This window comes from Dasypus novemcinctus, chromosome 21 (assembly GCF_030445035.2).
Source record: "Dasypus novemcinctus isolate mDasNov1 chromosome 21, mDasNov1.1.hap2, whole genome shotgun sequence".
Classification (NCBI taxonomy): Eukaryota; Metazoa; Chordata; class Mammalia; order Cingulata; family Dasypodidae; genus Dasypus; species Dasypus novemcinctus.
The window spans coordinates 21,367,507-21,382,927 of NC_080693.1; the positions used below are offsets into that span (position 1 = coordinate 21,367,507).

At 40.0% G+C, this 15,421-nt stretch overlaps 1 protein-coding gene across 4 annotated transcripts in view; it reads right to left on the reverse strand.

Moving 5' to 3' along the window:
• The window catches only part of DNAH9 (dynein axonemal heavy chain 9), a 357,462-nt gene that overhangs the window by 257,289 nt on the left and 84,752 nt on the right, over nucleotides 1-15,421 (reverse strand). For all 4 annotated transcript variants that reach the window (XR_011646782.1, XM_058283466.1, XM_058283464.1 and 1 more), the window contains 5 exons: nucleotides 9,702-10,572; nucleotides 6,853-6,983; nucleotides 6,290-6,416; nucleotides 2,401-2,553; nucleotides 1,034-1,159 (listed from right to left, as the gene is read on the reverse strand). Coding sequence is in view for 3 of the 4 variants with exons in the window: in XM_058283466.1 (XP_058139449.1) it covers nucleotides 1,034-1,159; nucleotides 2,401-2,553; nucleotides 6,290-6,416; nucleotides 6,853-6,983; nucleotides 9,702-10,572 (1,408 nt within the window). In the remaining variant the exon portion in view is untranslated. The remainder of the gene's footprint in view (nucleotides 1-1,033; nucleotides 1,160-2,400; nucleotides 2,554-6,289; nucleotides 6,417-6,852; nucleotides 6,984-9,701; nucleotides 10,573-15,421) is intronic.

Genomic DNA, 15,421 nt, shown 5'->3' on the forward strand with positions numbered 1-15,421 from the left:
TTCCTAGTTTTCCTTCTACCAAAAAGGTGTCATTTTCTCATTCTGCTTTACTGGTTCCTCCAACCTACTCAGCCTTTGAGTGATACTCAAGGGTTTGTTTTAAACCCTTATCTCATTCTACATACTTTCCAAGGGCAATCTCATAGAATACTCGTTCAAACTACCAAGGGTCTGTAACTCCCAAATGTACCAATCCTGGTACTATGCCACTTACAGGGGTAAGTAGGAATGGTGAATTGCAGCCAAAGCAATTCTTAAAAATTCTCATTAAATCTTCTCTCTTATTCCCCTCCTGAGAACTCTATAAAGGCTTCAGATAAACCTTTGAATCAAGTTAGACTTTCCAGTTCTAAGAATTGGCTTCTAGCTTCCTCCCCAGAATCCAACTGCTGCCCATTGTTCACTTCCCTGCTACTCTTGTTTCATGCTCTCCCTTGCCTCTGATCTTTACCCATATTCTTCTCTGTGCTTGGTTGCTTTTTCTCTCCCTCTTTGACTTGCTAACTCTTATTTCTAATCTCAGCTTAAATACCATATTCTCAGGGAGGTGGTCCCGAGACCCCACTAACTAGCTTTATGTTCCCAGAGTACATCCCCTAATAGTACATCAATTACATTTTAAAGTGAATGACTTTCACACTAGCCTTAAACTCTAGGAAGGCAGAATTACATGGTCTTGTTCTCTGCTTGTACCTCCAATACTTTGCACAGAGTTTGGCACATAAAAAGTAGGCTGCTTTAATGAATGTTTTAAAAATGAAATTGTTTACATTTACTTCCTACTGTAGCCATTCAGAATAATAATGGGAAACTCCTGATTCTCCAAAGCAATGGTTCAAGTGGGTCATGGTGGATAATTTCCTTCTTCCCTCTTGTAGACCACCCACAGCTACTCATGGTGAAGCAAGCATCTCCTGACTTTGAAACACACTGCAAGTCTAATGTCGAGCAGTCTCTAAGGCCAATGGAGGCCACTGAGGAAGAGAGCCTAGCAGAAGATGGGGACCAACAAAGGTCCTGTTTAGGACATTACCTGAGCTGGGTAGTCAAAGAGCCACTGCTCCCTTGGTTTTTCCTCATAGGCAGTTACACCTTCTGTCATTTCATGCCTTACAGTGGCCTTCATGTGAGCAAGCACATGGTTCAACCACGTTTCTACCTGAAAGAAGAACTCTGGATGAGACGCTGGATACTTAAGAAGCTTGATTAATACTACACTTTTTCATCCATTCTGCCTGAGGGAGTGACGCAAATGGAGCCCAGGCATGGGATGCAATTCCACGTGGTTGCCAGAAGGCACAGGGTGACTGTGTAAGTGAGGATGGTGGTAAGTGAGAACCAGACTTACCTAACAGCAGACTGGTATGCCCATTGGGAACACTCAGGTTAGAAAGAGGCTGCCACTAAGAATTCATACTGGGAAGTCTATATCTGGGATGAGCTAGGTGTGAATTAGCCAGTGGAATCTCAAGACCTTCTTGTCTACACTGAGCATGGGGATGTAAGACAGGGTTATATTTTCCAACTAAATGCTCTATGAGTCTACAAAAAGGAAATTCATTCTGAATCAAACCCCAGGGCCTCCATCATATAGCTGAGAACCTCTGATTCTTTTTCTGATACTAGAATTGTTTTCCAAGATATATGTGGATTAAAGATCTTTTCTTGTAAAAGACCTTGTAAAAGATCTTTTCTCCATGTGTTACTTTAGACTCAGTTAGAACCCCTAGGCACAATACTTTGTTGGATCATTTAAGATAATGAACAAGGAAGGGCTTGTACTTTAGCAGTGATGCTGCAGGATGGGAAAGAGGTGTAGGGAGAGAATAATCTCATGATCTACTCCTTGAATTGGACACAGGAGATCTGGAGGTAGTAGCTCTTAGAGAAAGGTGGTAGTTGGCTGTTCAATAGGAAGGACTATGGGATGAAGTGGCTTTGAGATGTATTTATTCAGAGAAGGGACATCTCAGGGAAGCAACTGATTTCAAAGGATATTTTCTTCCTGGGAAGATGTCTGTGTTCCAGATTCCCCTATGGTGTGCTTCAGGGGTTGTCGTGTTAAAGACTCCTGATGCTGCTAATCATTTTTAAATCCTTTACTTGATGACTTGGGCCATTAGTTATGTGCATTTTATTCCTCTCTGCACAGGTCTTTGGATGAGGAAGAGTATGAATGTTAACATGTGTCCTTCCCAGAGAGAGAGGAAAGCATGCAAAATGAATACATTGCACTAAAGACTGCTATGGAATTGGCTCAAGACAAGGAACTGAAGGGACTGGCTGACCCAAGGCAGGGACAGCAGTTTAGCCTTAGACCACAAAGACTATCCCCAAGGTTGATGCTAACCATATTTGAACACATATACGAGTAATGAGGGAAAAGGACCTTCATATTACCTGCCCACTGCAGTCACAAGGCTCACTGAAGGCCACATACTCTTCTTCTTTGCTGTACATGCCAAGACTTATCTTGGTTGCCTTTTCACTGGCGTCTAACTGGAATTGCATCTTGGCCATGTTGTCAAAAAGTTTGGACAGGTGGCGTTGAACCTATGAAAGAAACCATGCCAATGATTATTGGAAAGGTCTAGGAAGTTATTCATTAGCATTGTTTAGGTCCCTATATGATGTGACAATCATTGTAAATGATACAGTGATGGATAGAAAACACTTAGGAGGAAGTTTGTGGGAATGATGGTGATATAGGGATAAGAAACCACCAAATCTGAAAGGAGTGGCCAAAGGAAGATAAAACTACTGGGAATCATGCACTAGATGCCTCTCACAAGACATGTTCAAGTCCTAACCTGTGGGTATGAACTCATTTGTAAATAGGACTTTTGAAGATGTTATTAGTTAAGGTGTGTACAAACTGAATGAGAGTGGGTCTTAATCAAATATGGCTTAAGTTCTTACTAGCAAAGCAAATTTGGATGCAGCCAGTTAAGAGAAGCCAGAGATAAAGAGATCGCCATGGGATGGAGGTAGAGATGCAGCTATAAGCCAGGCAACACCAAGGTTTGCTGGCAAGCCATTATCAGAATGTTATAGACTCTGGGGAAAAGCATGGCCTGGAAAGCCCTTGATTTTGGACATCTAGCCTCCCGACTGTGAGATAAAAAATTGCTGTTGTTTACAGCAACCAGTTGGAGGTATGCGTCAGCAGTCCTGGCAAACTAAGACAAGCTACAAACAAATGAAGCCACAAAAGTTTAATTAATTTCTGTTTGATCTAATAGGGATGAGACAAGATTGGCGGGAAAAAATGATAGTTAACTCTCTTACTAAACCCTTTTACTAAAAGACTAGTAGTACTATATGACCGGAGATAAACAGAGGTGAGTCTGGCAGAAGAATTACGAATGCATCTGAATGTAGAGAGGCAATGGCAGTGGTAATGTTGACCAATGGAAGAGTTTCCCAGTTGTTAGAACCTCTTTAGTGTGTTGTTCCTTCACCAGGAGGCTCCAAGGCAAGGGCAAGCATGCCCACATGAAGGAGAATGCTTAGGCATGCCTGGAGTTTTTCCCCAGGCAGCAGAGTGGAGGGATGTTAGATTGAGAGAGCTATACAGTGTTCCTGAGGTGAAGGATGGGGCAGATTAAAGAATTTAACAGAAAGCTTCAGTCTTTTGAACAATTACTCACATATGAAAACAACAGAGAGTTGGAGATACAGAAGGAATTAGGAATTATTCTACCATGCTCCAATTCTTGGTGTGTGGAGGGGGCTACTCAAAGAAATACTCAAACCAAATAAGAAATAAATCAAAATAAATACTTAGGAATAGATAAATCTGGTATAAAAGTTCTAGCAGTGATGCTTGAATGCTTCTATACATAGAAATCTATACAAAGAGTTAGTGAAAACGTAGTTACAAAACAATGCTTTATATGAAGAAATAATTCAACTCCACCTTGTGTGGGCTACTTTGGAAATATTTCAACTTACAGAGAAAAAGGGGGGCATAATCTCTAATACTCTCTATTTTGTTTTGTTTTGTTTTGTTTAAAGATTTATTTATTTATTCATTTCTCTCCCCTTTCCCCCCATCCCGGTTTTCTGTTCTCTGTGTCTATTTGCTCCGTCTTCTTTGTCCGCTTCTGTTGTTGTCAGCGGCACAGGAATCTGTGTTTCTTTTTGTTGCGTCATCTTGTTGTGTCAGCTCTCTGTGTGTGCAGCACCATTCCTGGGCAGGCTGCACTTTCTTTTGCGCTGGGCTGCTCTCCTTATGGGGCACACTCCTTGCGCATGGGGCTCCCCTACACGGGGGACACCCCTGCGTGACAGGGCACTCCTTGCGTGCATCAGCACTGCACATGGGCCAGCTCCACATGGGTCAAGGAGGCCTGGGGTTTGAACTGCGGACCTCCCATGTGGTAGATGGACACCCTAACCACTGGGCCAAGTCCGCTGCCTAATACTCTGTTTAGCCAACACACCAAAGAACATAAATTCAATAGATTAGAATATTTATGTCAAAGATAGAAAATTTATGCATGGGTGCCATCTCTTGGCTCTATTTGTGAAGCTCTCTCATCCATGGATGGCAGTTATTAGGCAATACCTAATAAGACTACAAACGCACTTACTCTTTCACCCAGCAATCTCCTAGGGATTTGCTTGAGATCTAGACTTCCAACAACATGAAGCCCAGGGTTGTTAATTGCAGCATTATTTATAATTGCAGAGTATTTTAGCTTCCAAGCTGTGGACATTATGCAGTACTATGCAGATATAAAAAGAATGAGGGAGGTATCTTTGAATCACTGATGTAGAATGATTTTGGGGATATATTGCTAAGCAAATAAAAGCAAAGTACAAAAGAATATATATAGGATTCAATCTTTTGTGTAGGAAAGGAGAAATAAGAAAACATGCATATGTTTGACATGTTTTGCAAAGATAAATACAGGAAAGATAAACCAGAAACTAATGAAATTAGGGTGCGAAGGAGGTGGTGATAATGTAGAAGGAATAGGGGAGGGATGGTACTTCTCCAAGTATACGTATCTTTTTGTAGAGTTTGACTTTAAAAATCATACAAATGTTCTGCATAGTCAAATCAACAAGTTAGGGGAAAAAATCCCTAAAATGAAAGCAAAGAGAAAAGAATGAACTAATCAAAAAAACTTCTAACATAATATTTTGATGAAATGTCCTCTATCTAAATTAAAAATAAAAGAACTAAGAACTACAGACAAATCTTGAACTCTTATTAGGGTGAGAGGAAAGGAAAGCTAAGAGAGCATACAGAAGAGACATCATTCTTCCCTCCTCTCAGTAATTTTGAGACTTAAAATCTTTGGCATACAGCAGTGGTTCTCAAAGCATGGTTATTAGGGAAGTCCTTAGAAAGACTAATTCTCCAGTCCCACCCCAGATTACCGAATCAGAAATTCTGGAGGTGAGACCTAGAGATCTGCATTTTAACCAGCTCTCCACATGATTCTGATTCATGCTCTAAGTTTGAGAACAATTGTCTATAGTTCCAAATAAGAGAGTGCTTTATTAGGTACTTTGATATTCAAAAACCTATAACACAGCAGGTTTGCCCTATTATGTAGGTGAGGAAACTTTGTCTGGAAGAAATGATATGTCCAGTCTATACGGCAACTTTGTCTGAAAGAAATGGTATGTCCATGTCTATATGGCTAGTAAGTGGTTGACCAGGGGCTGGAATACAACATTTTGGACTCTGTACATATGCTGTTTACACTAATACCACCCCAGTGTCCAGTGATCTGAAGGAGTCCAGAGAATATGGCTTTGAATCTTATCTCCCAGAGAACATTAGCTATCCCTTTTGACCACTATTTACCAGATCCTACTTCATATCAGAGTCAAAGGCATTCTCTGTAAAGCAAGGGTTCTTAACCTTTTTGTTCCATGGACCCCTTTGCTAGTCAGGTGAAAACCACAGACCCTTTACTAAGTCTACTCTATATTGTGTATTATTTAATAAAAATATCACACCTGCACCAACACATCCCCACAGGAATAATGTTTATTTGAATTTCAACTCAAGCTCATGGATCCCTTTTTAAGAACCCCTGCTGTAATGGTTTACTCCCTTTCACCCATGCCATCCTCAAGCTTCTCCAAATAACAGCCACTGGAGGGCTGGAGGGCATCCTGAGCAGCAGAAATGGTGGGAATGAAGAGGGGTTTGAGGTGTGAAATGCACAAACCAGCAGAGGGAGGCATAATGGGGGACCTGAAACTCTCTTCTGCTGGGAGCTCCACAGTCCTTTTGAACCTTTCTAAAAGTGCTCCTCCAGCTTACCTGCAGTGGAGCTGTGCCATTGGAAAGGATGTCTAAAAGATCTGAAGAGGAGAGAAAGTAAAACCTAGGGAAGGCAAGCCTCTTGGTATCTAGGTATTCTGCCAGGGCCTTCTCACACAGGCATAATCTGAGAGTACAGAACAAAGAAGTTTTAGTTAAGTATGCACAGAACACAAAATTTTGTAATTAAGGATGCCTAAACCCATGGGCATGTATATACTACCTAAATGCAAATAAATGCAGCATATGAAATATATGCAGAAAATACATGAGAAGCTTCTGGATGTTTGCAGACATACCCATTGCTATATTTACATCAGCATAAACACCTCGAATAATACCCATACCCCCAAACCCACAGGCAAACAAAGGGACACAGACAGACATACATAGTCACTCATTCACTTCCTCCCTCTCTCCCTCCCTCCCTCACTCACTCACACCCTCACTCACTCACACCCTCACTCACTCAAGCAGTTAAATAAGTAAGAATTTCAGAGTCAGAAGGGAAAAAAGAAAATATTGTCCCCTCTGTTACAAGGGTGCAGCAAGCAGACCATCACCTGCTCTGAATATCTTCCAGTTTTTCATAAAGACCTGATTTGTTGGTGGCTTCCACTACATTTGGAGTTTTCTGAGCATCATAAGCAAGCTCTTTAAAATCAGTGTCAATGCCTTCAAATCTTTTAGAATCCTACAGATGAAAATGTGAAAAAAAAAACAACATTTAAATACCACTCCTGGTTACAAGAAGTTTTCCCTAGGTAGCCAGTGACAAACCAGTTAGAAACAGAAACCAGTTCTGGATTTTCCAATACAAAGATGAGACTCGTAAAAAGACCTCTAGCTTAAAACAGCGGTTCTCAAAATCTTTGGTCACAGAAGCCATTTATACTTTGAAAAACTATTGAGTTCAAAGAGCTTTTTTTAATGCAGGTAATATCATATCTATCAGAATTTTCTATATTAGAAGTTAAAATAGAGAAATTTTAAAAATATTTTTTGTTAATTCATCTAAAAATAAGACACCTTGACTATGTTAATATAAATAGTATTTTTTACCTAAAATAACTCTATGTTCTAAAACAAAGTAATTTAGTAAGAAAAGTGACATTGTGCCATTTTTTTGCAAATCTCTTTAATGTCTGACATCAGAAGGCCAGATTCTACTATATTCTTCTGTATTCAATCCGCTCTGTAGCTTCTGAAAAACTCCACTGTAAGCTTATGAAAGAATATGCGTGAAAAGGCAAATAACATTTCATTATTATTAAAGTAATTTTGACCTGTGGATACCCTGAAAAGGTCTCAAGGACCCTCAAAGGGTCCCCACACCACATTTTGAGAACCACTGGTATAAAACACATGGATTCAATGTTCTTTCTGGGCCCAACCAAAATTTATTTAAGCTAAGTTTTTTCTTAGCAAATATACTATGATGTCAGACATGATGTCATTATTTCCCCCCAAGACCCACATGCACACAGTGTTGTTGGAATGATTAAGAGAATAATAAAAGCAAAGGTTTTAGCCCAATACCTGGTATCTGGTAAGAGCTTGATGTAGTGTTATTAATATCAGTACTTACTACATATGCTGCTTTTTTCCTTAATTAGATAAGCTGAGGGTTTACAGAAAATTGTGCATAAAATACAGGATTATCATACATCACTCCACCACCAACCACCACCACCATGCACATTGATGTGGAACATTTGTTATGACTGACGATAGCACATTTTCATAATTGTACTATTAATTAAAGTATGGTTTAACTTAGGGTTCTCTATTTGTGTAGTATAGTTCCATGGATTTTTAAAAAAATTTTTATTCTGTTACCTTATATACAGTTTAACATTTCCCTTTTTAATCATATTCAGATATATATTTCAGTGCTGTTAATTGCATTGATAATGCTGTGCTGTCTTAATTGACTCTCTGAATAGGTACCATTATTAGCCTTGATTTACATATGAGGAAACCAAGGCACTGAGAGGTTAAGTAACTTGCCCAAGGTGCTGCAGCTGCAAACATGTTGCAGACTAGCTGGTCCCAGTCTGTGCTCCCAAACCCTGTGATAGACCACCTCTCTATCCAGCAGATTTTTAAAAAGAGTAGGGTAAAGTAAATTATGGCTCTTCAATGCAGTGTTTTGCTCCAATTAAAAAGAAGAAAGTATCAAGGTTATAGGAGTATAGGAAATAACTGACAAAAATGTTCAAATGAAAAGAGCAGAATGGAAAATTATAATTACGCTGTGAGGGCAATTATGTAAAAGTGTATTTGTGAACACAAGTTGGGAAATATTCATAATAGAAAATAGTTACTATTTGGGGTATAGGGCTACGACTAATTTTACTATGTTTCAAAATTGCCTCTATTATCATATTGTTAATATGAAGAAGATAAATGGATTTACATATTTACACATAAACTTACTGTACTGTTGAAAAGTTAGTGATATTAATTATTATGTTAAATTGAAAGTTCTCAAACGTCTCTTTAAAGTCCCTGCAGAAGTTTCCACTTATCTCCAACACCTCCTTCTGATTAAATTTGCATTAGAGATAAAATGCTGACTTTTTCAATTTGGTTTAATTATAGCTGCTGTAACAGAATTGCGTTGTTCTTTTTCATTGCAAATACACCACCTTTAATCTACATTATTGCATTAAATATGCTTTTGTGGGTTGAGCAGGAAAAGTATAATGTTTTGGTGGGATGTTCTAAACTAGGCTTGGGCAACATAGGACATTTTGGAATTAAACTTATTTGTAAGCTAAGAACTTGCTGTACTGAAGGGATATAGAGGAAGTCTGCAAAAAATTTTTAAAAATGAATTAGAGTCCACTGGGAGAGGAGTAAGTTAATGGCCTATTAATTAGGACAAATTAGAAGGGGTAATCAGCTACAGGGAAGGCATTAATGAGAAGAACACATATTTTAGAGAAATTCATTGTTTTGTATTTAGCTGAAGACTGGTATTTAGTGTCCTGGCACAGGCCTAAGATGTACAAAACAGAAGCTTGTAGCTGAGAAGGAACTTGAATTTACCTGGAAATAATGCTCAGTTTTAATTGATACCTGCATTTTAATTATCTGCAGGGCATACCAAGAACAGCTTATCTCAACTTCATAGCTAATATTTTTGATCTTTTATTCTTGTGTACATATATCTTCTTAAAAAAACTACGTTCTCCTTTTCTTTTATCTATCCATCTAGGGACAAACTCACCAGTGTGCATTTCCCCGCTGCTGGCTAGTGATGTCAACATTTGGTGGAGGTGTCAATGAGTGAAGCCAAAGCAGAGGGCTCAGAGAAGAAGAAAAGAGCATAGAGAATGCAGGAACTGGGTGATCTTCTCTTGACTATGTAAGAGAAAAGAGAGAGCAAGATTTCCTTATCAAGTACCTGGGGTAGCTGCGCTCGGATATCTTCAGATCCAATGAATATACTTTCCAGATGAGACCATGTGCGCTGTACCTCAAACCAGATTGAGATGACAGCGTCCGTGGTGGAGAGTCTTTTCTGCCAGCCTGACACTTCCTCCAGGAAGAAAGCAATGTACTTGGACATCATCAGGTTCTGAAGTTGAACCTGGTTATCCTCCAGGACCTCAATGAGGTCCTCATCAGACCGCAGCAGGGGAACATGAGTGCGTGGGTGGGGCTCGTACTGGAATTCCATGCCAGTCCATGTGGCCTGCAGTTCCTTTAAGGTCTTCTCCATGCCCATCTCTTTCACAGCTTTGTCCACAATGCCCCGGACCTCATCCTCAAAGTGGTGCAGCTGGAGCTGCAGGAGGTGTGCCAGGGTAGTGTCTTCATTCATAGTGAAGCTCACACCAGTTGCCTGCATCAGCTGCCTCCAGTGCCGTGGTCGGATGGCTGGATTCTGTAGATCGGCCACAGCCCTCAGGGAGGTCAGGGTGTTCAACACGGTGTTTTCCAGGCCTGTGAATGCATCCCAGGCCCTGACCTCCTTGTCGAGGTTCCGAATGTACCTGGCAAACCGTTTGCACTCCAAGTCCATTGCCTCCACATTGATATCCCTCCATTTGGTGGTCTCCCAGGCACGAATACTGGAGGTCACCATTCCCATTGTGTCCCAGAGTTCCTTCAGCTGACAGACCTCCTTCCTGCACTGCTTCAGTTGCCTGTAGTCAGGAACGTTGACTTCAAACAAGCCAGCAGACTCAGAAATGGAGGCCATAGTGGATTCCATCTGCTGGATCTCGATGTGCTTGGCATCCAGCATTTGATGAGGGTCAGTGCTATCAAACCTAGAAAAAAGATTTGTTCTGCATGTAAGTATAGAGAGAAGTGCACATTTCCTAGAATCACCAAGGTAATACAGCTCACATCTTTAAATCCTGAGTATTCCAGCAAAGAGCAGGGACTTTCAGCAAATTCTTTAATTGTAGGAAGAAAAAACATTCAGGATATATGGGGTCAGGGTGAGTATAATGGGTTAGAGGAGGGCCAATTCAATAGGAACATATTCTTGGATCTTTCCTTCACACCTGAGAAGGAAATAAAAATAATCCTTTAATTCCCCGCTTGGGTCAAGAAAGTAAAAACCTTTTGTTCAAGCCCCATTTAAAAGCCCTTCAAAAGCTCTTGGCTTCCAGAAGATCACTTGACACAAAGGAGTATCATCATGTTACTACAGGTATTGGAAAGTTGAAGGTCTTTCCAGGAAACTATATATGAGTAGGCAGTCTTCACATGGGAGAGCTCGTGCTGAGAGAGTTCTAAACTTAATCTCCTCTGGAATTGCTCCTTCTAGGGCAGTGGTTCTCAACCGTGGCTGCATTTTAGAATCATTTGGAAACTTTAAGTAATTCTCATATTCAGTCCACTTGCTACTCCAATTAAATCAAGAGTTTTGAGGGATGGGATCTAGGCAACAGCATTTTCAAAGCTCCCCAGGTGATTTCACTGTTCACCCATTGTTGAGAACCACTGCTCAGGACCATGAGGACCAAGGGCAAAGCTCTCACCAAGCCCACATCCAACTGCTTTTCATCACCATTTACCTCAAGCCAGCCTTTCCATCCTCTTAAAGTACTATCTTCCATTAATCTTCACCATCTCTGGCCTGCTCCCTCCTGAATTTGGGGCAGCCTCCTTCTCTGGACCTGACTTTTATAAGCACTAGATCTAGTTTTACAGTTTTAGTTAACATTTCCCCATCTCCTTCTCTCTTAGGTTTATGGCATGTAACCATGTGGAGAATGCTACTGATACTCATCGGTGTTAGCCTACTTTACACTGCTACTCCTCAAGACGTGCATTCTGGCTCAGCTTTTCTCCCAATGTAAAAATCCTATGTGTAGAGGTATCCAATTGGTAAGCCAGGAACACCCATAAACCAAGTGTTCAAGGACCCTCTCATTTCCTCCTCTTCTCCACCACCAAGCTCAGGTTTTCTTTTCTCTGTGGAAAAGCAGTTGAGAGTGCTGGCTTAAGGGAAATAGCACATTCAGAAAAAAATCTGAACAGGGCATCGTGGAGCTCAGCATCAAGGGGAAAGTTGGAAAGGAATGGGTGACTAGAGAATTGGCCTTTCCTCCTATTCACTGTGTGTATGTGCATGTCTACTGGTGTGTGCACATAAACTCCTTTTCTTAAACTGTCCCTTCTCAGCTGTCTTTAGAAATATTTGACTTGACAGATGGAAAGTTTTCCTAATTAAAGTTACTTACCTGAATTGCTTACCAGAGTCTAATTACCATGCAACACAATAACAGTTATGCATACTATTAAATTAGTGTCACATTAACTTCGATGCTTGTCATGTTTGATTCAAACACTAAATGGTACTCCTGCATGTTCCATCCAAATCATTTTTGGCTCATGTACTATGGTTGTAGAATTACATCTTAAGAGAACCAGTTGTATGTCTTCCCTGTTCTTCAGCTCCCCAAGTTTGGAGTCATCAGAGTTTAAGAGGGCCTTTTGTGTATCTAAGCAAGATGCTTTTCCCTCTAAGGAAAACGCACTGGAGAGGAATAAATGTCTCATATTCATGGCAAGTGGTTCATCAGGAGAGATGGTTAAGCATGAATGATCCTTCTACTTAGTCTTCATTTCCAAAGATTGTTTGCACCTCTAGGTTCTAGTATTTATCTTGACTGGAGTGAATCAGCTTCTTGATGTTAGTACAAGATTTGTAAAATTCAGGCAAATTCTGAAAATGTATATTTTGTTTAATTCTGAAAATGTATATTTTGTTTAATTTATTAATGGACTATAATTATTAGGCAAGACAGGAACTATGAGAATATTTGGAGTGTACACAGATTATAAATGATCTTGCTAACCATTCTTTCCTCAGTATATATGAACATTCTTAAACCAAAGTTGGTTCCTCAAATATTTCTAAGAGGTGATCATTTATCAAACTTACACCAAATTTCATCTACCCTGTGATATAATTTGTGTTTACAGTTTAAATTTGTGGCCAATCAATTCTGAAGCTAAGCATGCATAAAAGTTAATTCGGCCTAAGTAGTAAAAGGAAGCTCTAGATGTGAGAGCAGGTAACCCTCTTACCATTTAAAAACTCTACTGCAAATATTCATAGACCTGATTAATGTGCCCAATAAACGTGAGGCGGTTCTGCAAACCCTGGAGGAACAATACTGTATAAGAACAAGAAAGCAATAGGAGAGAAAAGGGTGGATCAAGTCTTTGAAATTGAAATAATGTGAAAGTATTTTAATTTAAAGGAGAAATGTCAGGGAAGTCTGGATGAATAAAACTACAATTAAGAGAAATGGGAATATGGTGCTCAGTGTGAGTGACCTTGAAAAAATGATCGATTCAGGCCTGACCTATACCTATATGTGATCACAGAGATAGAGAGAGAGGAATGTCTTAAATTGATTCTCTAGATGCTAGTTGCTAGTAAATGTTAACCTTAATACCATACCTGTATAAACAGTAAGTGATGGACATCTCCACTTGATGTCCCACAGGTATCATCAACTCAGTGTGTCTAACCCTAAACTTGTGAGCCCCTATAAACTCAGTCATTCTCATCTTGTGACCTCCATCCCAGTGAACAGTTGGACTTTACCACTTTCTTACTTACTGTCCAAACTAGAAGATGGGAGTTATACTAGACTCTCCTCCTCCCTCATCTCCATTATTCATTTGATCCTACTGATTTTCCCTCCTAAACCTCTCTCAAATCCTTTTTCCTTTCTCCATTCTCCCTGCCATGGCTTCAGTTCAGGTCTCTCCTCTTCTCACCTGGGCTGTTGTTATGGGTTCCCAGTCAGGCACCTAGCTTTGAGTCTGTCTCACTTCATTCTATTCTCCCCAGTCATGAGAAAGTGGCATTTATATTGTGCCTTCTCAAACTGCTAAGTGGTTGATCACCGTCTTTGTGATATGATTTAAACACAAAGCCTTTCAAACCCTGGACTTCTCCATTCTCATCTCCTACTTTTGGAAACCTACCATACTCACAAACAGTTCTTCAGCTGTTTGACATTTTCTCATTCTGTGCCTTTATCTGAAATAGCCTCACTTCCTATTTCTTTTTTCTAAACAGTTAACACTCTCTTGCCCATTGGCTCACACACGCAAGGAGTGAGCCCCATAAGGAGAGCTGCCCAGTGCGAAAGAAAGTGCAGCCTGCCCAGGAATGGCGCCGCGCACACAGAGAGCTGACGCAACAAAAAGAAACACAGATTCGGGGTGCTGCTGATGAGAATACAAGTGGGCACAGAAGAACACACAGCAAATGGACACAGACAGCAAGCAGACAATGGGGGGGGCAGAAATTTTAAAAAAAAAAATTTTTTTTTAAAGGAGTGTAATCTGTCTCCCTAGTAGGGGTTAGAGACAGCACCAAATGCACGTCATTATTTATTTTTGAAATTATCCCTGAAGTTTTAAGTCCTTGATGCCAGGGAGTGTGTATCATCTCTTAACCCTACCACCTATATCATTTTTTGCTCACTTTAATATTAAGCCTGTGACCTCATTTGCTCTATGGAAGACTAAATTATAGGAATGGACAAGATTAACTGGAAGAACAGTGTCAAGCTGAACTAATGATATGTCATAGGATATTGATATATCCCTGTGAGATTTAATGACTAATTTTGTTCTTTTCTCCTGGCTATTGAAGAGAAAATGGACACTGTGCAAACAAGAGAGAAGGTCCCTTTCCCCTGCTATATTGGGTGATTTGGAAGGCCTTGCTTTTTCTAGTCACCATACATGACAGCAACCAGTGGAAGGGTATCTCTCAGCAGTTCATAGAATATGCTTGTCATCTGAAAGAACAAATGATCTCCAATGAGGCTAGAGCTTACAGGATTGGTTGTTTTGGATAAGATGCCCCTGGATCATCTTGGCCTTAATGGGTAAGAAGATTGTGTGTCATGACATTGTTTCTCAAGGTCCAGAGAACCAAATAAGAGAATGCTGCCAGGAATTTGGAGCATTTCTTTCATTCATGGGGAGAGACCTAGTCACCCATTTTAGGTGCTGCAGAAAGTCCTTGAATATGAGTAAAGTAATTTAGTCAATTACTGTGAAGTGTGAGAACTCAGCTAGGAATATGCTGATACAGCTCAGAATTAAGAACTGAAGGATAAAGTAAAACTTGCCTTGGACATGAAGAAAGAACTTCAATCCAACAACCTGGCTTCACCCTGCACCTGTCAGATTGCAAAGGCCTAATGAGACTCTCACTTTCTTATTCCTCTTCATAGACAAGATCATTGGAAGCTAAGTTTAATGTGTGTAAATTTTCTAATATAAAAACTTGCATTCATGGAGGAATATGCAAGGGTCTGCATTTTAGAAATTCTTAAGTGATCTAGAAGTGAAGGAATGAGTATTAAACTCATTTCCCACACACAGTACCTAAAATTTTTTAATCACACACCCCAAAATAAGAAATAAAACAAAACACACAAGATGGTGTCCACTAAGATTCCCTTTAGGAAAAAAAAAACATTTTTCTGCCTCAGTCCTAATGGTTTTCTTGACAAGAGGAGAAACACACCAAAATTGCAGTGCTGTGTGATTTTCCACAATGCTGTAAGCAGTTCATTTCAAAGCATCCTCTTGCAAAGATTCGTCTGCATGTCAAAATAACAGATGTGA